This window comes from Fusarium musae, chromosome 10 (genome assembly GCF_019915245.1).
Source record: "Fusarium musae strain F31 chromosome 10, whole genome shotgun sequence".
NCBI lineage: Eukaryota > Fungi > Ascomycota > Sordariomycetes > Hypocreales > Nectriaceae > Fusarium > Fusarium musae.
The window spans coordinates 1,016,202-1,038,681 of NC_058396.1; the positions used below are offsets into that span (position 1 = coordinate 1,016,202).

At 48.7% G+C, this 22,480-nt stretch overlaps 9 protein-coding genes across 9 annotated transcripts; 2 read left to right on the plus strand and 7 right to left on the minus strand.

Annotated features, from left to right (window-relative positions):
* Window positions 1-2,142: 2,142 nt before the first annotated feature.
* J7337_012497 (uncharacterized protein) lies at window positions 2,143-2,772 on the minus strand (the record flags this gene model as incomplete). The annotated part of the gene is made up of 1 exon (XM_044830015.1): window positions 2,143-2,772. The coding sequence occupies one exon, from the start codon at window positions 2,770-2,772 to the stop codon at window positions 2,143-2,145; it is 630 nt and encodes a 209-aa protein (XP_044674931.1).
* Window positions 2,773-3,425: 653 nt separating this feature from the next.
* J7337_012498 (uncharacterized protein) lies at window positions 3,426-4,918 on the minus strand (the record flags this gene model as incomplete). Its single annotated transcript, XM_044830016.1, has 3 exons — window positions 3,426-4,541; window positions 4,589-4,797; window positions 4,873-4,918. The coding sequence occupies 3 exons, from the start codon at window positions 4,916-4,918 to the stop codon at window positions 3,426-3,428; spliced, it is 1,371 nt and encodes a 456-aa protein (XP_044674932.1).
* Window positions 4,919-5,304: 386 nt separating this feature from the next.
* Window positions 5,305-6,234, minus strand: J7337_012499 (uncharacterized protein; the record flags this gene model as incomplete). Its single annotated transcript, XM_044830017.1, has 2 exons — window positions 5,305-5,941; window positions 6,089-6,234. The coding sequence occupies 2 exons, from the start codon at window positions 6,232-6,234 to the stop codon at window positions 5,305-5,307; spliced, it is 783 nt and encodes a 260-aa protein (XP_044674933.1).
* Window positions 6,235-6,549: 315 nt separating this feature from the next.
* J7337_012500 (uncharacterized protein) lies at window positions 6,550-7,109 on the minus strand (the record flags this gene model as incomplete). The annotated part of the gene is given in 3 exon segments (XM_044830018.1): window positions 6,550-6,820; window positions 6,875-7,074; window positions 7,092-7,109. 3 exon segments carry the CDS (start codon window positions 7,107-7,109, stop codon window positions 6,550-6,552), a joined length of 489 nt encoding a protein of 162 aa, XP_044674934.1.
* Window positions 7,110-9,050: 1,941 nt separating this feature from the next.
* On the plus strand, window positions 9,051-10,641 carry J7337_012501 (uncharacterized protein; the record flags this gene model as incomplete). Its single annotated transcript, XM_044830019.1, has 5 exons — window positions 9,051-9,139; window positions 9,189-9,551; window positions 9,601-9,848; window positions 9,897-10,506; window positions 10,563-10,641. The coding sequence occupies 5 exons, from the start codon at window positions 9,051-9,053 to the stop codon at window positions 10,639-10,641; spliced, it is 1,389 nt and encodes a 462-aa protein (XP_044674935.1).
* Window positions 10,642-10,840: 199 nt separating this feature from the next.
* On the minus strand, window positions 10,841-13,369 carry J7337_012502 (uncharacterized protein; the record flags this gene model as incomplete). The annotated part of the gene is made up of 1 exon (XM_044830020.1): window positions 10,841-13,369. The coding sequence occupies one exon, from the start codon at window positions 13,367-13,369 to the stop codon at window positions 10,841-10,843; it is 2,529 nt and encodes an 842-aa protein (XP_044674936.1).
* A 1,860-nt stretch (window positions 13,370-15,229) lies between these two features.
* On the plus strand, window positions 15,230-15,993 carry J7337_012503 (uncharacterized protein; the record flags this gene model as incomplete). The annotated part of the gene is made up of 2 exons (XM_044830021.1): window positions 15,230-15,533; window positions 15,596-15,993. The coding sequence occupies 2 exons, from the start codon at window positions 15,230-15,232 to the stop codon at window positions 15,991-15,993; spliced, it is 702 nt and encodes a 233-aa protein (XP_044674937.1).
* A 377-nt stretch (window positions 15,994-16,370) lies between these two features.
* On the minus strand, window positions 16,371-17,774 carry J7337_012504 (uncharacterized protein; the record flags this gene model as incomplete). The annotated part of the gene is made up of 1 exon (XM_044830022.1): window positions 16,371-17,774. One exon carries the CDS (start codon window positions 17,772-17,774, stop codon window positions 16,371-16,373), a length of 1,404 nt encoding a protein of 467 aa, XP_044674938.1.
* A 909-nt stretch (window positions 17,775-18,683) lies between these two features.
* Window positions 18,684-19,673, minus strand: J7337_012505 (uncharacterized protein; the record flags this gene model as incomplete). Its single annotated transcript, XM_044830023.1, has 1 exon — window positions 18,684-19,673. One exon carries the CDS (start codon window positions 19,671-19,673, stop codon window positions 18,684-18,686), a length of 990 nt encoding a protein of 329 aa, XP_044674939.1.
* Between the last annotated feature and the right edge of the window lie 2,807 nt (window positions 19,674-22,480).

The window sequence follows — 22,480 nt, forward strand, 5'->3', positions numbered from 1 at the left end:
ACCTCCGTTGCATATCCTCACTCAAGTGAACGTTGGATGGCTGACTCAAACTTTCAGGGTCTGACGATACCATCGGTCTTCGTGAGTTATGGCTTGAATACGCTTTACTATCTTGACCGCTGCTCTGGCCATAGTACTGAATCTTTTCTCGCCAGTTGAAGAAAGGCCGGAGTGACGGGAGGCATGCGATGATCAGGCCAATACAAGCATCGATGAAACTCCATAATTCTGTGCAAAAGACGGATTTCCTTATCAGTCCCCTTCTTAAATCGGGAGCAGGTTCCACATGTATCATACGTACCGACAAGACTTATGGTGATTACCAAATCCCCACCATATTGCTGGATCTGAGCAAACCGGACTACACAAAAGATAATATTGATGAGGCCAAGGAGGAACGTTGCGTAAAGACTATATCTCAGTCTTCTTCTCAGTGTCAGCTCGGGGATAACGAGCCAGGGCAGAATAAAAACTATACATCATCATGATTAGCACAAATCCTTGGCTATTTGGAGCTACGGCGTACTGAGGATATCTGAACTGATGTTTAGAACCCAGGAAATCTCGAAGTTGATTTTGATGCTTTTAACGGTGCATCTTTGGTCCGATAAGGTCCTTCAAGCGATATTAGTATAGCCCTGAAAGCGTGGGATACAATCAAATGAACCCACCAGTTTCTCCATACTGGCAGACATGACAGGCTAAGTAAAAGTATTGTAATAATGAAACTTATCGCAACATAAACGATAACAGCCCAGAGGAATCGACGTCGCTTTACCATAAAGCTAGGGAAGATCTGTAAGTACACAGCCAGGAGAGCTGCTTTGGAGAAGTAGAAAGTGGTGTAGAAGGGATAGGTGGAAAAGTAGTAGAGCTGTTCAGATATATCAGCTGGTGATATTCATAGTTGATCTAGAGGGTACATACCTTGTAGAAGTTCTCGGCCTCTTCCGCAGTTCCTTCAAATCCGGCCAGATCGAATGTGGTGCCAGGTTCGAAGATGCCTATACGAAAGAAGTAGATGTCGAAGCTTGCTAAAGCGACCGCTGAAACCCATGCCGCGCACATGAACACATCGCTCGCGAGTAGACTTCGTCGTTGCAGAATGAGTCTGAGATACAGCCGTGCTAGAATTACTGCGGTCGCGACCGAGATAAGGGCCCATTCAGTAGCCTGCGAATGATTCAGCAATGTTGCGTGTTATAAGAGACGGTAACCCACGACGACTGTAGAGCCGCTTGGATCTATTGGCATCTTGGAGATTGCTGAGTCTCGTACAACGTCAAATGATGAGATGAAGACCGCGCCTTGATGTTGGAGTCCCAGCCGCTATCATTACGACCCAAGGAGAGATGATGCAATATGAACGTTGAAGGGGTCCCTCGGAAGGAAAGGGAGATCTGCAGATGTAATAAGTCACACATGCCTAAGCGACAACGATAGTTCGCGTTTGCATTCCTCCCGGATACGGGGCAAAAGAAGTTGGGGTGATCTGCTACGTTAAATCCGAGGCTCTTCAAGCCACATTCTGGTCCAGAACGCCATCTACCGCTGTTCCCGTCATGACATGCAGTGATGAACACGTCAATCTCATGCATCCACATTCAAGGCTGGCCATGTCCCCGGATTCACATAAGCGACGCGTATCTGGGACTCTCATACAGTAAATGTATCTCTGCATTGATGATCTCTCGGCAGGTTTCTAGCCCCGAGCCTATCTACACAGAGAACCGTTTGGACCTCTACACTTGACGCCACATACCCGCGTCCCTGAAAAGTTTCAGCCATTCGACAAGTCACCAATCTTCAGCGGGGCGTGATCATATTAATTCACAGAATGAGGAGGATTAGTGGTACGAGCCTAGTCTCGATGACTGGGGGATCTATCTTGGCATGTTTCTGAGAGAAACAGGCGCAGTACTTTTGGCGACCTTTTCAACACCCGGCCATGATACTTATCATCCAAACGAATTCCAACAGTTCCTTTTACCTCACAAGATATGAGGCGAAAGGCGCGATACAATCATCTCAGCTACATCAGTATGCAATAACACTTATCAAAAGCTTTAAATTACAAGAATAGAATATCCTTGAATTTATGTACTGGCTCTATGGACAGGAAACTCGCCGATGATCTATGCATTACTTTTGGCTATCCTTGGGCACCTGTTTATCCATCAGATCCTTCAACTCCCCAAAAGCCTTGAGGATAGTAGGCGTCTCAGAAATGATATTCTTCTTGGTGTCATCGCCCAGCTTTCCAGCACCAGCAAGCCAGAGATCATCGCCAACACCACCATGAAATCCGAGAGCAGGTCGAGTATCAACCACATTAAGCTTCATGCCTTTCAAGGTCTTATCAAGTGATTCACTTGCAGAAGTACCTCCAAAAATACCATAGCTGATAATCAAAACACCCTTACCGATCCACTCGTTGTACAAGTAATCAACAGCGTTCTTGGTGCCGCCGGCAAGGCCAAAGTTGTACTCGGGAATGACAAAGATGTAGCCGTCGTACTTCTTGATCTCATTGCTCCAGGCAATAGAGTGGGCATTCTTGAAGGATCCCTTATCGGGAACCATGGCGGGCATAATTTCTTCATCGAAGACGGGGAGGTTGAAGTCTGCCACGTCAACTATGGAGATCTTGGTGTTCTTGCTGGCGTCTGCATCTCCAGTGAGGATATCGTTGATGACGCTGGTGATGTGAGGACCGACTCGAGCTTTACGAGTGCTGGTTGTGATGAGAGCGATGTTCTTGATAGCAGCCATGTTGCTTGCTTCTGCGATTCCTTAAAATTGTGATTTAATGAGATAAAGGGATTTCTTTTAATGGAGGAGAGTAGTCTATGTGTTGAGTGAAAGGATACTCGTCAAACTTAATCCAATATCCAACCTATTTATACTCAATCAATTCCATGGAGACTCCAGCTCATCTTGGGAGATTAATAATTACATACGCCCGCAAAGCACACGGGCTGTTGTGTCTTCTTACAAATCCCGACTTGTACCCGCGCGTTTCGGTGGATGATGGATAGCCTATACAGCAGAGACCTGATGCTTGGCTCTGCGGCACTGCATAACACGGCTATTTCACGCGCGGCTCGGGTATTCGGGTTTCGATGGTACCGTAAGCCTTAAGGCTTAAGCAAAGTTGGGCCCAGTAAGCAGCCACTTCACTATCGACGTGCTGAGAGCTGTCAGCAATTATCGGCAAAAGCGGTGCCGCAATGGCCGCTTTCATGATGTGTTTTGTTCTGGCTCGACTCGCGTATTATTAATTCTTGATGAAATGCGACTTCAAGTTTTGGGATTAGTCAAACTTAGGACGTGGCGTTTAGGGATCATCTCACATCATCAACTTTGTTGTATTCTTTCGTCACTGCTGAATACCAAAGGTTGACCCAAAAAGGTAATCGATATGATCAATCCATCATCTCCTCATCGTCGCCTTCATATTCCTCTTCGGCCGCTCGAATATAATGCTCAAGCCATCTATCGACAAAACGAGGATAGTCATCAACCCCGCCCTGTCCATCCTGATATGGCTCAACCAATCGCTCATAAGCTGCTTCCCCATCTTCACTGCTCGGTGGTGAAGGGCTATTCATTTCATCGTAAAACCGAACACCGCCATCAGTTCCCACGTCTACACTTGATTCCCTGCCTTCTCCCTCAAAAATATCAGGCGATGGGCTCTCCTCTCTTCCGTCATTATCACTGTAATAATCGTCCGAAATATGATCTATATAAGGCATATGACTAGGGTTAGACTCCGGACTGCGAGCGAAGTACCATTCGCGGTATACAGCTTGGGCGTAGCCTGGGATATGAGCGTCTATTATTGGCTCCACGTCAACCTCGTCGGTTTGTGGCGGAAGCTCCTCGCAATCTGAACATGCGATATGCTCGCAGCGTGTCACAGCTTGTTTCCAGTAGTCGTCATCGCCGCCTGTTTCCGGATATCGCTCATCTGTCCAATACGGACAGAGGGCTTCATACCCCTCCCATAATCTCTCAAAGTCTTTCCTTCTGTAGTTTCTGTTATACCTGGGCACTCTAGGATATGCATCTCGATGTGAGCTAACATCATAGCCGCATATCCTGAGAGCAGCATCCCAAAGATCGCCTCTGTATGACCCCTTGGACGAATATTGATTATCGCCGTCGTTAGGTAGATACGCACGCATTGAAACGCTATGCTGATGATGATCAAGCGCAAGAATATCTGCTCCTTGTTGGATCAGGAAGATGAGGGCTTCTAACTCATCCCGGTCTCTGCTTTGATGAGCTTTGTAAACCAGACTATGAAGGCACGTGAACCCTAACGTCTGGTGATCATCTGGAGACCATGACTTTGCTACGCGAGCGTTGAGGTTGGCGCCGGCCGCCGCCAGCATAGCGACTGCCTTTTTCTTGCTTGTCGCTCTGCTTTCTGCCATACAAACTTGATGAAGTCTCGTTCTTCCATTCAGGTCGAAGCTCTCTAGATCGTGCATCGTGAAATGTCCTCCGTGCTTGAGGAAGAGCTCTGCGGATGGCTAGACTGTATCAGTATGCGAAGGTTTGCTATCGTTCGGGAACTTACAAGATCTAGGTTACAAGCTGTGGACAATGGGTTATCCCATCCCGGGTATGATAACGTGGGATCAGCCATGTTCTCCAGTAGTACCAGTGTCGTATCATGTCGGTCCAGCCCTGCTATTCGCGAGAGGGCAGTACCCGTGTGTTCGCCCATCTCATCCACGTCTGCTCCGGACTCGATCAAGAACTTGCACATCTCCACGCTCGCTGTAGCTGCATACTTTACAAAGGTTAGGACGGGATCTTTTGGTTTCATATACTAGTCTCTTACATGTAGAAGTGGCATACCCTGCTCGTCGTGGTCACGTAAGCTTGCTTTGCCCTCCTGCAGCATGGTTATGAACTCTTTGAGGGAGCCCTGCTTCACCAAAGTGAAGACAGGCGAGTCATTCGGGACTATGCGACAGACCGATATTCGTGGGATGCTCTGGATGCTTCGATCGAAAAGTTGACCCTGGGAAAGCGAGACTGAGAACATCCAAGGAGAATTCGATGGGCGGAACACGATGCTAGCCACAACATCACGAAATGTGTTGACTTTTGCAGATGGGTTGGCAACCCCGCTGCATATCCTTCTTCTCTTGTTAGTTGAGATCGTGAGATAGCCATGGTCAACGTCAATTTCTTCTCTCATCCGCTTTTGCTTAATAACCGTGCCATGCGGTAGTTGAGAACGGAGTTTTCGAGAACCTGGGACTGGCATAAATGATCAGTTATGCGCTACAGCTGATAATGAATGACAAAGTTACCAGACTGGTTGATTGCAATGATAGGGGCGGAAAGAATCAGTCCTTCAATCAGCTTCAGGTCTCTACCTAAAGCTTTTGTATTGTCTTCCCTGACAGTACTGTAGGTAGTAGAGTTGCTACTAAGTCTAGACTTTTCGATCGACCTCTCCTTGGCAATGACAACAAATCTGCGCAGGTCATCAATGATCTGTTCAGCATCGTCGGCGTCCAAAGTTAGGCCGTCGTGGTCTATGAGAGTAGAGAGGCGGGATATACTAGACTCAAGCTCGGAACAAAGCGCTATGGCACCGAGTCGACCAACCATTGCGCTGTCGATTGAATCATCGCCTGCGTTTGTTGGAAGCTGCTCGACCTCACTGACTGCAACATCTTGATCAAGTCTCGTGTGAAGTTTTGACACCTCTCCAAGTATCTGGTCCAGGATACTTGCGGTCGCTGTGGCATGAGTATCTATCCTTGATGATACTTGCAAAAGTGACTGCGCTTGAAGAAGGCTCAGGTAAAGGTTTATCTGCGTTGACTTGTCTCGAATCCTGCTTCGCGCATTCTCTAGGTCTTCTTTTTTGACGTATGCTAGGACGCCCTTGTACACGCGACTTGAGCGACTACTAGAAGAGCTTGTAGAAAATTTTGCGAGCTGGCATTCTATGCTCGACAGTTCAGTTGTGCACGCTTGGAGTATGTCATTTAATGACTCAATTGTGCTTGTCGGCGCGTGTTGCAGCGAGCTGCCAGATATGCGCCCGAGAACGGACTGTAGTGACTCTAGGTCTTTCGATAACTCGTAGACTATCCTAGGCGCATCTTTGATTGAAGAGAGTGACTCATTGATGATCTTAGCTGACTTGAGCGCTAAGAGCACAAAGGCCAGCGTGCTGGCACCTGCGCCGACTGCCTCCATGGTGGTTTCGATGTGTCGACACCGCAGAGGCTAGTCTTGGAATGATACATATCACATAGAAGGAGGGCGGACGCTTTCGTTGAATCCAGCAGAATAATTGAGGTAGAACACGAGAGAAAGCCTTGTGAAGCGCCTGATGTCTCAGCAGACTCAGCCGCACTGGGCTGGACTGGGCTGGACTGGGCTGTGTCGCATTTTACGCGCCGTCCAGCATCTCGTGATTGGCTTCTTACGCAGCAAACCATTCCGTATTTGTGCCAAACAGCGCTGATCAGAAAATGCGAAACACAAAATGGAAAAAGTGACAAGATCCTCTCATTCTTCCTGAGTTCTCACAACAATTTTCTTCCCAACTTTTCCACCTTCCATATCTTCTATGCCCTGAATGACCTTCTCCCATCCGACCCCGTCAACAACATGATGCTTGAGTGGCTTCAGAGTCCCAGCGGCATTATGCTTCTCAAGAAACGGAACCCAGTTGGCGATATTTGATGTAATCTGTGCTCCACCCCGCTCGTTGGGCCGGCAGAGATGGCCCAGATCTGCTCTGTACTCGTTGATATAAGATGGTGTTGAGAATGGGGACCTAGCGATACTTGAGTGGTGTTCTAAATCTTCATAATAGGTACAGGGAGCTTACCAAGAGTCAACCGACGTAAGGTATTTCTCTTTCGCATCGGAAACGGTTTCGAGAGCTTTCACCATGACTTCGTAACCATAAGTGCTCGCATCCATCATTTTGCCAAAGTTTCCGTTGGTGATCTTCTTGATTTCTGCGACTTGCGCATCGATCGTTTCACGACTGTCAAAAGTCGCTGAGGCTCCGTTTCGGACAGCAATCTGGGAAAGATTAGCACCACGGCAGGAACTACCATTTTATATGAAGTTAATGACAATAAGATTCAAGAAAGCTTAGGATGGTGGTTTCGAGATTGATGCTGTTAAAGGCGGGGAAATTGATATAAAGGTATTTACACTACAAACTAACCCAACCTTTGGAAGTCAATGCCAGCCATTCGTATAAGCTTGAGGAGAGTGGTTACTGATCAATGTAATCTCAACGCCACAACACTATCTCATAGGTTGGCACCGTCAGCCACGATGTCGCCCAGCGTGAATAGTTGGTCCATCTCAAGAGGCGTACTGCCGCTCGGACTGTCAATGTGCCGAATCTTTGACTAGTGGGCGGCTGAGAATCCACATCTCGCATCAGTAAAGCTCAGCTATCTTTGCAGTTGCAGGCAATCGCTGAAGGGCTGGTATGCTAGAGTAAGATGGCTGCAGTTAGGGTTAGTGCGGACGGCATTCTCTGTGGTTCGGTCTCACGTCTGTTGAGATAAGATATGCGCCATCTTGCATCTCAGTGAGTTTTCATGAAACCCCCTTAACTTCTGAGAAGCTCAATGGCCGGCTTCTCAAGCTGAAGACAAGCTATGACTATTACCCAGAGCGGATCCTTTGGGGAGAAGCCACCATAAAATCTCTAAACTGCCTACTGTAGGCCTGCCACTAGACACTTTCTTCCTTTCGAGATTCTCGTGTAGGTTTAATAAAATTGCTCAAGCACGAGTGATATTGAGACCCTTTGCTTCTTGGAACGAGACGAATAAAATTGATCAGCGCCAGCAGCACAACACTGCCGTGCGAGTCCTCAAGGCGGAGCTCTGAAGAGTGGTGTTGGTTATTCATGACGAGCGATTTGCAGCTCTGTCGTTACGTGAAAGAACACCGAAGGAAGCTGGAGACAGGAGGTTTTGCCAAGTAATGGAACACCAACTTGGAGGGTACTGAGAAGACTTTGTGGTTGTGGCGATGTCGAAGCAAGCTAAACATATTTGCACTAAGAGGTAGATAGACGGGAGTCGAGGGCCTTTGACAGCAAAAGCTTCTTACATGAAAGTACCACGTTTCTCTTAGAACCCATCGTAGGACCTTACGGCGAGGAGGAGTTTAAAGAAGGACTAGCTTGAAGGGGTTACGGCAAGGTTGCCCCAGGAATTGTGAAGAGTAGTCTAGTTGAAACGAGGGGTAAATTACCAGCACGATGCGGCTAAACTCAACATCCACAAGGCTGAGCTTATAATTGGTCATGTTTGAGTTTGTGATTCTTTCAGGACATCCTTGTCTTCTATGCGTTAGTCCTAAGCCGACATCCCCGAAAACTATGGTTCAATGGCCCAGCCATTGGACCCACCTAGCCGGACCACAATGATCAATCATGTAATGCCCTGAGCATTTTTGAGCAACATCTCCATCCAGTAAACTTTTTCGGATCACAGGACGGGGTTTCCGTGGATCATGGCTCGATATATAAGGGTCAAGCCTCCGGACTTCCCAAATAGGAACTGCAAGGAGGAACCCCTCCGAGATGAGCAGTTTCAGTGTTACATCATTTTAATATCCAGTTTAGGGTCTTTTGGACACATGATCGCATCGGCTGTCCTTTCCGGGATAGTCGTTTGTGGCGATGGCACTTCAATAATGGCTGAATAAACGTGATGAGTGAGGGGTTAGGTCGGCCTCGATACAGACGCTCCGAAAGTTTCCACGTCGTGAAAGGCTCTTCGGATGTTTTTGGATCTCATCCGGGAACTATCTGACGGTGGGTTCTTGTCCGGATCTCTTTGCCGATGGCGACAGTGGCCTTGCACTAACGTTTGAGATCCCGTCGTTCCGGGACGTTTAAACTTCGAAGATGCAACTACATGCCTTCGAAATGTATATAACATCTGTCACGGACCTCAATTGAAGTTTCCGCTCTACTCATCCACAGTCAACAAGCAAGCATAATCAGTCAATCTTCAACTTCGACAGCTATGGCCTACAAGCTTATCCTCGCCGCCTTTGCGGCTGCAGCTCTTGCTGCTCCTGTTGAAGAGCGCCAGTCTTGTAGCAACGGAGTTTGGTATGCCTACGAATCTCAACTACAACAACATCTGCTCACAATAAAACAGGGCTCAGTGTGGTGGCCAGAACTGGAGCGGCACTCCTTGCTGCACCAGCGGAAACAAGTGTGTCAAGCTCAACGACTTCTACTCTCAGTGCCAGCCCGGTACTGCTGAGCCTTCTTCGACTGCTGCTGGACCCAGCTCCACCACTGCCACCAAGACTACCGCCACTGGTGGAAGCTCTACTACTGCTGGAGGCTCTGTCACTTCTGCCCCTCCTGCGGCCAGTGGTAACCCTTACTCTGGTGTTGATCTCTGGGCCAACAACTACTACCGCTCTGAGGTCATGAACTTGGCTGTTCCCAAGCTGAGCGGTGCCAAAGCTACTGCTGCTGCCAAGGTTGCTGATGTGCCCTCCTTCCAGTGGATGTAAGTCAAACTCATATGTGGCAGAAATTCGTGTATTGACAAGGTTCAGGGACACCTACGACCACATTTCTCTTATGGAGGATACCCTTGCTGATATCCGCAAGGCTAACAAGGCTGGTGGCAACTATGCCGGTCAGTTCGTTGTCTACGATCTTCCCAACCGTGACTGCGCTGCTGCTGCTTCCAACGGAGAGTACTCCCTCGACAATGACGGTGCCAACAAGTACAAGGCCTACATCGCCAAGATCAAGGGCATCCTCCAGGACTACTCTGACACCAAGGTCATCCTTGTAATTGGTAAGTGAACTATCACTCTTGGTATTGCATTAGCTAACCCCATTGCAGAGCCTGATTCCCTTGCTAACCTGGTCACCAACCTGAACGTCGACAAGTGCGCCAAGGCCGAGAGTGCTTACAAGGAGCTCACTGTCTACGCCATCAAGGAACTCAACCTCCCCAACGTCTCCATGTACCTTGATGCCGGTCACGGTGGCTGGCTCGGCTGGCCTGCCAACATCGGCCCTGCTGCTAAGCTCTACGCCCAGATCTACAAGGACGCTGGCAAGCCTTCTCGCGTTCGCGGTCTCGTCACCAACGTCTCCAACTACAATGGCTGGAAGCTCTCCACGAAGCCCGACTACACCGAGAGCAATCCCAACTACGATGAGCAGCGATACATCAACGCCTTCGCTCCTCTTCTCGCCCAGGAGGGTTGGTCCAACGTCAAGTTCATCGTCGACCAGGGCCGATCTGGCAAGCAGCCTACTGGCCAGAAGGCTCAGGGCGACTGGTGCAACGCCAAGGGTACTGGTTTCGGACTTCGACCTTCCACCAACACTGGTGATGCTCTCGCCGATGCTTTCGTCTGGGTCAAGCCTGGTGGTGAGTCTGATGGTACCTCTGATACATCTGCTGCTCGCTACGACTACCACTGTGGTCTCGATGATGCTCTCAAGTAAGTTGCTCCATCCGATATTCTCACTATATCCCGTGCTAATATTTCATCTTCAGGCCCGCTCCTGAGGCTGGAACCTGGTTTCAGGCTTACTTCGAGCAGCTCCTCGACAACGCCAACCCCTCATTCATGTAAATTATACAAGAATGACTGATCTTAACAAAGTGAAAAGTTGGAAGTTGGATCAGATTAATTGTCAAGAACCTAGAATGTTTTATCTGGATTGTAGCTAGTTACGAGCACATATGAATTGACATTTGAACATTGAAGCAATACTATTTTTTTCGAAAGCGGAGTCGTAAATGTAATACAGATTACAAGAAAAAATGACTAGCTAGTCAACAATGCCCTGAGGCAGAACTGAAACATAATCCAATGCAGCTGTTTCCTTGCCATCAGCCTTTCCAATGATCACGAGCTTGTCACCTGGTTGGATCTTGACTCCTTCAAAGGTGATACGAGTGGCAGAGTGACCATCGAGGAACTCACTAGGCCAGTGTCCCAGTCGCTCTTCATTGTCTCCAACCCACTTGCCGATCAATCGCTTGTTGAGATATACAGACCAAGTAGACTTGCCACCAACAATATCATAGTAGTTTACAGCGAGGTTATATGTGCCCTTGGGGGACTTGAGAGTCGTGCTGGCTGTTCCAGTGCTGTTTGTGTATATGGCAACATACTTCGAAGCAGTCTCGGTTGGTGTGACATTGACAGGCTTGTAGCCATCGAGTTCCATCTTCTCAGCCTCGATTCTATAAGGATGATTACGAACGCGGTTCTGTTTGTCAGGGATGCCAGACAAGTTGCGGTAGAACTCGTTGATGGCATCTCTCCAGACGATCGAGTGACCAGCCTGGTACTTGAGTCTGAAGAGGTCATGTTCAAGTCTGTCATTATCGATCTTGCCCTTCAACGATGCCCAAGTCTTGTGGAAGGTTTGAGCTGTAGCGGCACCCTTGTAGTGAGCATCGTAGAAGTGCTGAATCACAGTCTTTCCAGAGTGGAGCTTGAAAGTGTATGGGACGTGGTGAAACCAGAGCATGAGGTCATCGGGGGTCGTTTCTGTGCTTTCGAACCGCTTGGCAATTTCGGAAGGATACTGGCCAGCATTTCCAGTTCCATTCTTGACTGTACGGTCCATACCGATATGATCGCGGGTTGCCCTAGTCCACTGTCCCCAGCCGTTGTTATCCTGCGAGGCAGGGTTGGGTCCATAGTGAGCGTAGAGGATATCAGTCAAGGTCTGAATGCCTAGGTTACCGGAATAGTTCTCATAGGCCGGCCAAGAAGCCATAGACATATCAGTAATGGCCTTTCGGACCTTATTGTCGAGTCCGAAGGTCAGACGTGTCCAGTCCTCGAGAATTTCCTTGGAATCCGCAGTAGGGTCCCAAGCGAGACGTCCAAATGCGTACAGGTTTGACATGGACAGATGACTTCCAAGCCACGTCTTGTCCAAACCAACATTTGTGACACCAGCATATCCTCCTAGGCGCCTCTTGAAGACCTTTCCTGAAACGATATCGCGGACCTGGGACTTCTTACCGTCGATTCGCATATCAAAGTCCAGGATCGTCTTCCATAATGGAGGCAGATAGACAAGATGGCATTGCTGCCCTAAGTACTCTTGACTGATCTGCAGTTCAATGGCACTATTGGTCTTTCTAAGGTGTGCAAACAAAGGGCTAACAGGCTCCCTGATTTGGAAGTCGATAGGGCCGTATTTGATCTGAACGACCACGTTGTCGTCAAACTTTCCGTCCAGCTCCTTGAAGAACTCAACAGCGGCGTTGGCACGGTCAGCCTTCCAGTCATTCCAGTCAAGCTTGTCATAAACAAAAGCTCTGAACATAACGACACCGCCGTAGGGCTCGAGGGCTTTGGCAAACATGTTGGCGCCATCAGCTAAAGTGCGGTTATACGTGATAGGTCCTGGCTGGCCCTCTGAGTTCGCCTTGACCAAATAGCCAGCCATATCAGGAATACCATTGTAAAGACCATCTGTCAGGTCATGCCACCACTTAATCACCTTCTCGTCAAGGGGATCAAACGTATCCAGACCTCCGAGCGATTGGGGTGACGCAAAGTTGAGAGAGAGACCGACCTGAACACCCCAGGGACGAAGCAGGTCGGCAATCTCAATAAGACCCTTACGGTTCTCAGAGTTAAATAGTCTGATATCGGCGTTGACATTGTTGATGACCACGGCGTTGATACCGATGGAGGCGAGAAGACGTCCAAAGAGAGGAACCCGTGAGAGGTCCTTTCGCACATTCTTGACACCGTCAAAAAAGATGGAAGGGCCACCGTAGCCTCTCTCAATAGAGCCATGAGTCGAGCTTGCGTTGAGGTTATCCCACTGGTTGGCCCATCGAATTGGTGCACTCGGGTTCGATGCACGCTCAACTTTCTTGAAGTTGCCCTGGCCGAGCATTGAGAGGTACTCAAAGGCGCCATACAGCGCACCGCGCTCATTCTGGCCAACGATCTTGACAGAGCTGCCAGAAGTGCTGAGCCAGTAGCCGTCAGCCTCAAGCTTGGGATGAGACAATTTGCCCTTGCATGCCTTCTTGAGGTTCTCCTCGGTGGTAACGACAATTGACTGTGAGAAGTCACACGACTTTGAGCTGCTCTCAGTCTTCAGGTCGATGTTGAGAATACCGCTGAAGCCCTTCTGGAGTTCCGAGGCAGCACTACCAAGGGGACTCTTTGCGGAACCACCAATTACATGGATCTTTTGGGGAAATGACTTGGCATTAATGAAGACGCTTGATGGCAAGCGAGCATATCGCAGCCAACCATCAACACCATCCTCTGCGAGAACGCAGGTGAACAAAGCGAAGAGTAAAGTCGAGAGCCACATGATGAGCTATGACTGCGACTATGATGGTGTGTGACGTTCAGTCTGATTGAAGCGAGGCCATCGTCTTATATCGCAACATGTCTCACGATGATATGCGGAGTAATTACTGGTGACTTGATTCAGGCTATTTGAATTAGCCTTGGGACTGTGGCTACGGCTGAGATCGGCAGCCGATGATACTGTATCAGTTAGTCCATCAATCGGCATCCAGGTTCACTTCGGGGTAAATGGACCGAGCTTCACTGTTCGTCCGGTCTTGGCTGATCTTTTGGACGACTCAGGTGGGCTGGGGTCATAGTGGGAGAACGGCGGATATAGGGAAATAACATTAGTGAAGCCTTGGGAGAACTTCATTGGAGATTATCTACGCTACCATAATCGATGATGAGGTCTTGTAAGCTGCCATAATCTACGGACTCAGTAGTCGGAACTTTACATTAAGCATCAAGAGATTAAGCTTAAGTTCTGTTAATGGCAGATCAATCTGGCAATAAAATGGAGGGGGCAGTGCGTAGCTTTATTTCCCCGCGAAGTGACATCGGCAATCTCTCCGAGGTTTTCAGTCGTTGCCAATGTTGATCTCTGTACTGAAGCGTGCAAGCTGAAGTTTATGTATTTAGGCAAAAACGATGTCGGCGATCAGTTATGTATGCCGTTTCATGCAGGGTACATGACATGAAAGGGATCTGCACAATTCATGTATAACATGGATGATGTGCTATGCATATGCTATGCACAGAAATGCACAGAAATCCATTTTGAACAGAACAGAACAGATTGTTTCGTTTCCTTGCCGTCAGGGCCGAGGGGGCAGGTATATGTGCGCCCGCAGTGGTTTAGCGAGTGTAACAGTCACACAGCGCACAAATTGACAGCACAACTTTTGTCTGAGTCAGAGCCAGCAAAATTCGAATTGACATGTGCTGGTCGAGCTCGGATCCCTCAAAATTTTCGACTTGGGATGACTTGCTGTCCTATTCTTGGCAGCTTGACTCACTCACAGCAACGAATAGGTCACCTGATCCATATAAAACATGTGGCTAGTGACTTGTGTAACAGCGAATTTTTGATGAGAATTTTTCTGCACAACGATTGTCATGCAAATTGTGGCGATTTGTGCAAGTATTCATGATGTGATTCGACCGGAACGCTCTGCCAGCGCAGCACGACACTGAACCTAACGTTAAACCCGGCACATGGAGACCCAAAATCGAGGCCCTCCAGTGGGTTATCTCCACTGTTAGGCGTTACAGTGGATTCCGATGTCAAGCTTTTTTGACTTGGGCAAAAGCAATGGGATCGTCTTGATCATAGACAAGCATAATCGTGCTAACGCCCCCTGGCAAACTATACAGCCGCTTTACGTTGCATGCATGGCCAAATCAGCTCGAACTCGCATGCCATCTTACCCAAAGTCCACATGCTAAGGCATGCAAAAGTCTGGTTTGGTCGATGGACCCGTTCTTCATGGCATGTTGGCCGCGTAACAGTTCATCGTTGTTGGCTACATGAGGCTGCAGACCACTATTTTGGTGCATGAGCCCCGTTGAACGTGTTACAGACCTCCACTACGTTAGTAACCGTACAATGTTGAGAAATGACCTCTCTCTAATTGGCATCCTTGCTCTGGCCTTCTCCATGTATAAACCACCACATCGAGAGACTTGACAAGGCCCCGGGATGGTCCTCCGTAAACAACGTCGATCTGGCTATATAAGCGGGCGGCTGCCTGTTCACCAAACGGTTCTCATTTGGATCATCTCATTCTATCCTTATTCTTACTAGTATAATGCTTAATTAATCTATCTATTGATCTATCTATTCATTCATCTCTACTTACCTCTTTTTTTAATAGCCATAATGAAAGACCGAACAAGCGATCATATTCATTTTCCTCAGCATGCTCATCGCATTCCACGACGCTCAGATGGCGTCAGTGGATATAGCGATTTGCTGGGGAGAGCGGTGTTGATATCCATCATCAACTACCTTGCTGATGTTGTCGATGCAATTGAAGACATCAAGCTGCCCAAGCAGCACAAAGATCGTACCAAGTTGAAGAGCGATAAGAAGAGAATGTGCGATACTGCTGTCAGAGGTGCAAACACGTTGACAGCCCTGTTCAATTCGGCAAAGGGCCAGACCAAGTACACAGACCCAGCCCGTGAGTCAATCCCGATCCAACCCAACCCCTGCAATCAGCGAATCCATCTAACCTTATCACAGCAAAGAACTTGCCGCTCTACCGAGACGAAATCCGGGGTCAGTTACTGTATCCCCTGTCAAAAGCCAAGACATCGAAGCCCAGCCTTGGCAAATCTTTCACGTTCGCACCGTGGCAGCAAAGACTCACCGCCATCTTGTCTGGTATCGAGGAAGAGGTCTGCTGGTGGCTCAGGCTTCAACGACCGACCAAGACATATGATAAGCGCTCAACAACGCATAGCCATACAAGCAAGGCATATGGTCAACGCTCAACTGCTAGCAAGCCTTACGATCAATACTCTACACGCACAGGCAAGACTGATCAGCGATCGTCGAGGCCCAAGCAGTCAAAGAGCCATTCTCAGCGAGGCAAGAGGAGCCGTTCACCTTCGCCCTCTGGTGGATGTGCTGTTATGTAGCTGGCTACATCTAATTGAGAAGCAGTAGCTAGTCCTACTTACATACAAAATTTGGGTATTTACGGTTTATGGAAGCAACGGGAACACGAAGGGATGAAAGCATGGGTGGCACGGATTTTGATTAGGGATAAAAATGGATTCAGGGAGTCGCTGGCACGGATAAAATTGGGACAACGGACGGCGGTATCTTTCGGAGCCAAATTGCATATATCAACATGGGACGGACGGAACTTTGTTTGCAGCGTAGGATCAAATACACCATTTTGCGAATTGAATTGATATTTTGTTACTTATGAGTCTCCGTAACTGACACGTGTACGTGACAAATCTTTGTAACCCTGTTGCCTGGCATGGATGTTGATATCTTCCTTGTTCGCTTAAGAATTATCAGCCAAGCAGGTATAAGCCAGACTTCCAGCCTCCTTTGAGTTTTCGTCCGGGTACCCCACAGTCGTTGTTCTGCGCAATCTGTTCTCAAGGAACTGCCGAAACGTCCCGCATGGAATGTCCTCCGAATCATGAAATTCAATAGTAGCCCAGTCCAACTTCTTCATGTTATCGTAGCTTCCATAGTGCGCTTCAATGACCTTCATCTCCTGCTTCTTGTCATCTTCCGAGGTATCCGACCCTTTGAATGCTGTGTCATATGCTTCGAAGACTGTCTTGGTGCACTCGGGTGTGAGGAGCAGAATACCAAGGACATCTTCACGGCCAATCTCGATATTTGGGCCGGAGTTTGGCCAGTCATCTCTCTCTGGTAGATCCAGCTTGAGTACTCCACTGATACTCTCATGAAATTGAACGAAAGGGATTTCAAATAAAGGATCAGACCACTCGACGTCGTCGACGCTGTGGAGAGGAGGGTCGAGATGAAAGCCGTTCCACGTACCTCCAAATCCATTGGTGATCTTCAGAAATTCCTTGTAATCATCTGGCAGTGTTACTTTCAGCCTCTTTTCCAGTGATGATATCTGCTCATCTGTAGCCGGCGGCAGATTGAAGAGTGTTTCCGGAGGATCTTGTTCCATCTCTTCCCAATATTCGAGGGATTTTGGCTTCGTGTTCCGTTCAAGCTCCAACAGCACGTCTTTCATGGGTTTTGACTCTATGTCCAGTGGTTTCCGACCTTTTCTAAATCGCTCTGCGAATGTGGCAACGACGTCTTTGCCAAGGGCTTCAATCTTCTTCTTGTCAACGGGGACTTTTCGTGCCAATACGCCTGTAGCTAGTAGTCCACTGAGATCATGGCGTCCAGCAAGACGCGAGATGATCCCTCTCTTGTATAGGTTCTGGGCGATGAGTTCGAGAACTTCTTGAACTTTCGAATCGTTCTGGACTTCTTCCAGGTTGGGGGTCTGCTTCCACGCCAACCTGAAGGCACTTGACAGGGCATCAGCCAAGCTTGATCCATCCGCACCGAATTGGTGGGCCTTCTTTATCTGCTCCTGGAGATTGCCTTTGTCATCTTGTTCCTCGACATCGTCGATGTCAAGGGCATGCTTAGATGCAGTCTCGTCTGATACTGCTTCACTTCGTTCCTTCTCTGGGATTTCATCAGGCCATATGTCGGCAGCCGCAAAGAACGGCTCAAAATGATGGAGCTGCTCGCGTTGCCATTCCGAGGTAGTGTCCTGGAGGAGCAGTGAAACTAGGCCTTTGGCGGTATCGATCTCACCAAGAACAGAGAACTCTTCGGCCAGTTTAACCAGCTTATCGTAAACTTCCGGAAGTGAAGTGTTTGTCAAGATCTCTTCGCAATCAAATTTATTTGGTTGAGCCATTGTGATGAATGTGAGGGTGCAGGATGTTTAACAGTCTTCAGCGTTTGACACAAAGATATTTTGAATGTCTCACCCAGCTTATGTTTGACGTCATGCGGCTCGGGCACTTCTTGATGGAGGCTAGCCCAATAATTCACTTACAATAAATAAATATTATCGTTCAATCGGGTCAGGATTTCTCGGTGTGATACTGCATGTTCAGCATCCTATATCACAAAGGGATGATTGGTGGCCCATTCACATTGCAAACTTTGTCACTTCGGCAGATTGTGATACGCTTGGCCAGTACGAAAATGCGGTAATGTTTTTTGGGTCATAGCTGCAAAATGTCAACATGAACATATTCACTCTCTACGTTAATGACTCGTTTCTTCAATATCCAACATGCTTCGTGCTAAGTTGACAACCCTTTTATGACGGTGGGCGAGGACAGTCCTGGCATCAGCCAACTACCGAATCGGCACATTGCTGCCAGGATTCAGGTCAAGAAACGAAACGCAGGCAAGCATGTCCTTGGCAGTGGAGCTCATCCGATTTATTATCCATGAGAACATGAGCGAGCAACTCAAGAATAAGAAGGACAGGCATGAAGAGACAGCAATTGGCAAGGAAGTTAAGAGCTGGAGATACTGAGATACTCTGGTAAATGATTAGTACAGGAAAGTCACTTATGAAGGAGTGAGACGGTGATTTGTCCTAAGACTGCTTCGTATTAAACAGACAAAGCTAAAAACTATGAGCACAGTACCAGACTATCCCCTCTTCATCTTGGTGTTTTGAAACGATCAACAGGACTCTTTTATACATGGGTTGACCAGCCACCTCTTCAACTCTTCCATCTTTCCTTCAGCTTCTCCCCTTCAGTAAAAACAAAACACTACAGCGTCTCCAAGAAAAAAGGTAGCTCGCTTAAGCGTGGCAAGGAGAGCTGCTGGAACCAGCCTGTCCCTGGAACTGCTGGTTGAAGCCACCGTTCTGGCCGTTGTTTTGGCCGTTGTTGCCAGTCTGAGGCTGGGCCTGCTCACCACCGTTCTGCTGACCGTTACCGGCCTCGGGAGCGGGGGTGGAAGCGGGAGCCTCAGTGTTGCCAGCGGCAGGGGTCTCGGTGCTACCACCGGTGTTGCCAGTGTTGCCACCAGTAGAGCCACCAGCGGAAGCGGAACCGTCCCAGACCTTGGGGCCGGGCATGGGGAAGGGCTTGACACCGCCGTAGATGGAGAAGTTGGCGTACCCATCGGTGTCCTTGTAGGCACCGGGGAACTTGACCATCTCGGCGTCGACAGTGCCGTCGGAGCCACCGGTAACCTTGACCTGAGCGCAAGAGACGTAGTGCTCGGGCTGGTGGACGTGAGATTTGTGGATACCGATGTGCTCAACTCGGAGGAGGTACTCGCCGTTGGGGGTACCCTGGGGAATCTTGACGTCGAAAGAGGGGGCGTCGTAGTTGCACCAGGCGTCCTTGGTGAAGTCACCACCGGTGTTGCAGACACCCTCCTCCATGATCTTGAACCAGTCACCGTCACCCTTGTAGGACTTGACGTCACCACCAGCGTTGGACATGTAGGCCAGAGTAGGTCCGGGGTGACCCATCTTGGCACCGACAGCGAGCTTGAAGGTCATGACATCGCCGCCCTTGACCTCGAGGACCTCAGTCTGACCACCGGTTCCGGTGGCACCCTGGTTGCAGATGATGTCCTCACCATCAGCGAAGGAGTTGTCGCGGATGTCGGCGGAAGGGTTGGAGGAGAACTTGATGGGGTTGTACTTGGTGGGACGGGTGAAGTCACGGATGTACTGGAAGGACTTGGACTCGGCACCGTTGAGAGCGGTGACGTCGAAGAAGTAGTGGGCAGAGGCGACCTGCGAGAGGGCAGCGAGGGCGAGAGCGGAGAACTTCATCTTGAAATAAGAGTTGGTTGGTTTGAGGGATAGTAGATTGATTGGTAGTGCTGGAGACTGGCTCGGTTGAATTGTAACGAAAGGAACGAGAGACTAGCTCTTCGAAAGAAAGACTGAAGTGAATGAAAGAAGATGAAGATCTGTTGATGGTGATGAGAAGGGGAAAAATCGAGAAGGACGGAGGACATGAGATGTCTTTATAGATTCTGGATCTCGACTCTCCCTACCATCAATCTTTGGCGCCGCACAGGGATATCAATTCCACTCTGCACAGCGCGGCACCGCACCGCACTCGGCCTTACACCAGACAGAGCCAGTTTTTCGTCCGGTGGAAGAATATCCTTGGTCGTTGGAGCGCCTGAAGCCCCCAATTCATTCAATTCAAAACGCCAAGATGGGGAAAAACATTTCTTCTCCATAGGCAAAAGAACCCGGTCAAGTTGGTGGTCCTCGCTTCGCTATCTCGATCAGACCTGTTGTTACAGAGTGCGGCGGGTGGCAGCCGCATCTTCTAGGGGTTGTTTCAGTGGATAGAATGTTATTGCACCAATCAACAACGCTGTTTAATTTAACCAAGGTTGTTGACAGCTCGTTTAGGTTCGTTCGCCCAACAGCGACAAAACAACCTAAAAAATATGCTTCAAAGACGGGTAGGTTAACTCTGAGCTATGGTTGATCAACCAAAACTTAATTAGTCAAGCCATATTTTGCTTCTGCCCGCTTCAATCATAGCTCTGTAGCTTCAATAAGGCTGAGGCAGACCCAGCCAGTGTCTGTCCTCGCGGCGATTCTCACGGCGCTGATTGAAGTAAGGCGAGACCATGAAACGCTCATTTCAATCAGGGGGCTTCAAGACTTCTTGGCGGTAGGGGCCTGGAAACGATGTCTTTTTGGGCCTTCGGATAGTGGAGGAAAGCCCCTGGCGGGTGATCATAGCTTCACCAAATTAAGTTGACCGCTGAACAGTCGCAGTCTATTAATGTTAACCTTAGACGAACCTAGACGAGGTTATTGAATTTGCAATTTTCATGATTTTTGGTGGTACGAGGCGACCTTCAAACAGTTTTCACCATGCTTCAACGCATTTTGTCGAGCGGTCCAGCAAAGCGCTGCTCTAACGACGCACTGCATGTTATCGGACCACATGAACTGATCTTCAGAACAAATGTAAGTGCCAAGATGCCTGAGACTGTTTTGTTTTGTTCGGCGAACATGTTTTTTCGTGGAATGTGAAACTGGCCTTGAAGATGGTGGCTTGAGCGGCTCCTCACCGCGGGATGAACCATTGTTAGTGCATACAGGACGTTTGACGTCAAACTTTAGTATGGTTCGATACCTAAACCGTAACTCTTGCGGTGGCATACGGTAGACTAGTCAGGTCCCGGTTTACTGGAAGCTTGATCAGATCCAAGCGCAACGGAGACTAGCACGACTTTTGCATTGCGAAACTTGGTCCTTTACTAGACCATTTAGACGATGTTACTCCCTGGCCCCAGATTCCTCCCACGGGAATTGTGCTGTATTGATTCATAATGTTGAATCATCACGATTTTCGTATGGCTTCCTCTGCGGCCCTGCTGTACTCGAGACAGCCACGGTTTCAACGCGACGCAACCTCCAATGGCAGATGGTGTGAACAAACAGCCTGTAAAACAACCATAAACTTCCATCGAATGACGTTGAATACATTAAGCGCGTCGCAAACGTTACGTACGCAAGTCACTGGAAGAACTTGCGTATCCTTGATCACAGAAATTGAGATTGTATCGCTTAGAGTTCGCTGTCAACTTCAGGAGCTCGCGATCTTGGCAGGGGCCACAAATAAGCTTATCGCTGGAGGCTGACTGAACAGCACTTCTGCATGCGTTAGTGGGAAATAGTGACCAACGGTAAAGTTAATTACCATGCGAGATCAGTTCATTAAACTGACACTTGAGAAAACCCTAATGTCATCTCAATACCATGTTCTATCAATGTCAAAGTTCCTTGGCATTCAAGCGTTGCCCGATTACTAAAGATGAGCTGAGCAAATCTCAAACTCGAGCATTGAGGCGCTAAGCCTTTACAGGTCGGTGTTTGCGACCACCGACAGCCGGGAGCTAAGAATCGCCAGGCGTATCGCCTTTCAACGGGGCAAAACATCAGCTAGAAAATGCCAGTATTCTATCCCCGACGACCGATGCCCATGAAAGTCGATGATCTTGCTCCCTATCTGACTTGTGAACCTGGAAGTTCAAGATTGACGGTGAAGAATGGTCAGGGCAGGCCTGCTAGGGGAATCCATCCCGTCATGTCCCCGGGTCTGGGTCCCCAAGTCTGGAAGATCCAAGGATTCCGACACTTCGGGAACCCATATAAACTTTCCGCCAGTCGCTAGCCCAGAACAATCCCTAGATCCCCGCTGTTGTATACATATGTGTTCTATTATTACCTGACGCCCTTTCCGCGCTGTAGAAAGATCCCATGATGGTCTCAGCTTTTGTTTCGTGGGGCTCGTTCCGTACCCATGAGTTGTTGAGCTGAACGACGAACTTCTGCCATCCGCTGGAGTCACAAGAACCGTCTCAAAGTCCGACGGACATCCGACATTTACCGGGGAACTGATAACTTGGGAAGGAGGTTGACGAAGGGGGCAAATTGATGCTGTCTCAAGGTAGGTCATGAAGTTGCAACAAGCTTACCCAATACCTCGTTGGTGGAAGATCATATAATGAAGGATGTTACTGTTACAATGGCGGGTATCGACTATCTGTGCCACTATTGCCAATGCAACACGATGACGAGCGGGGGATCATCCCCTTTTCTCC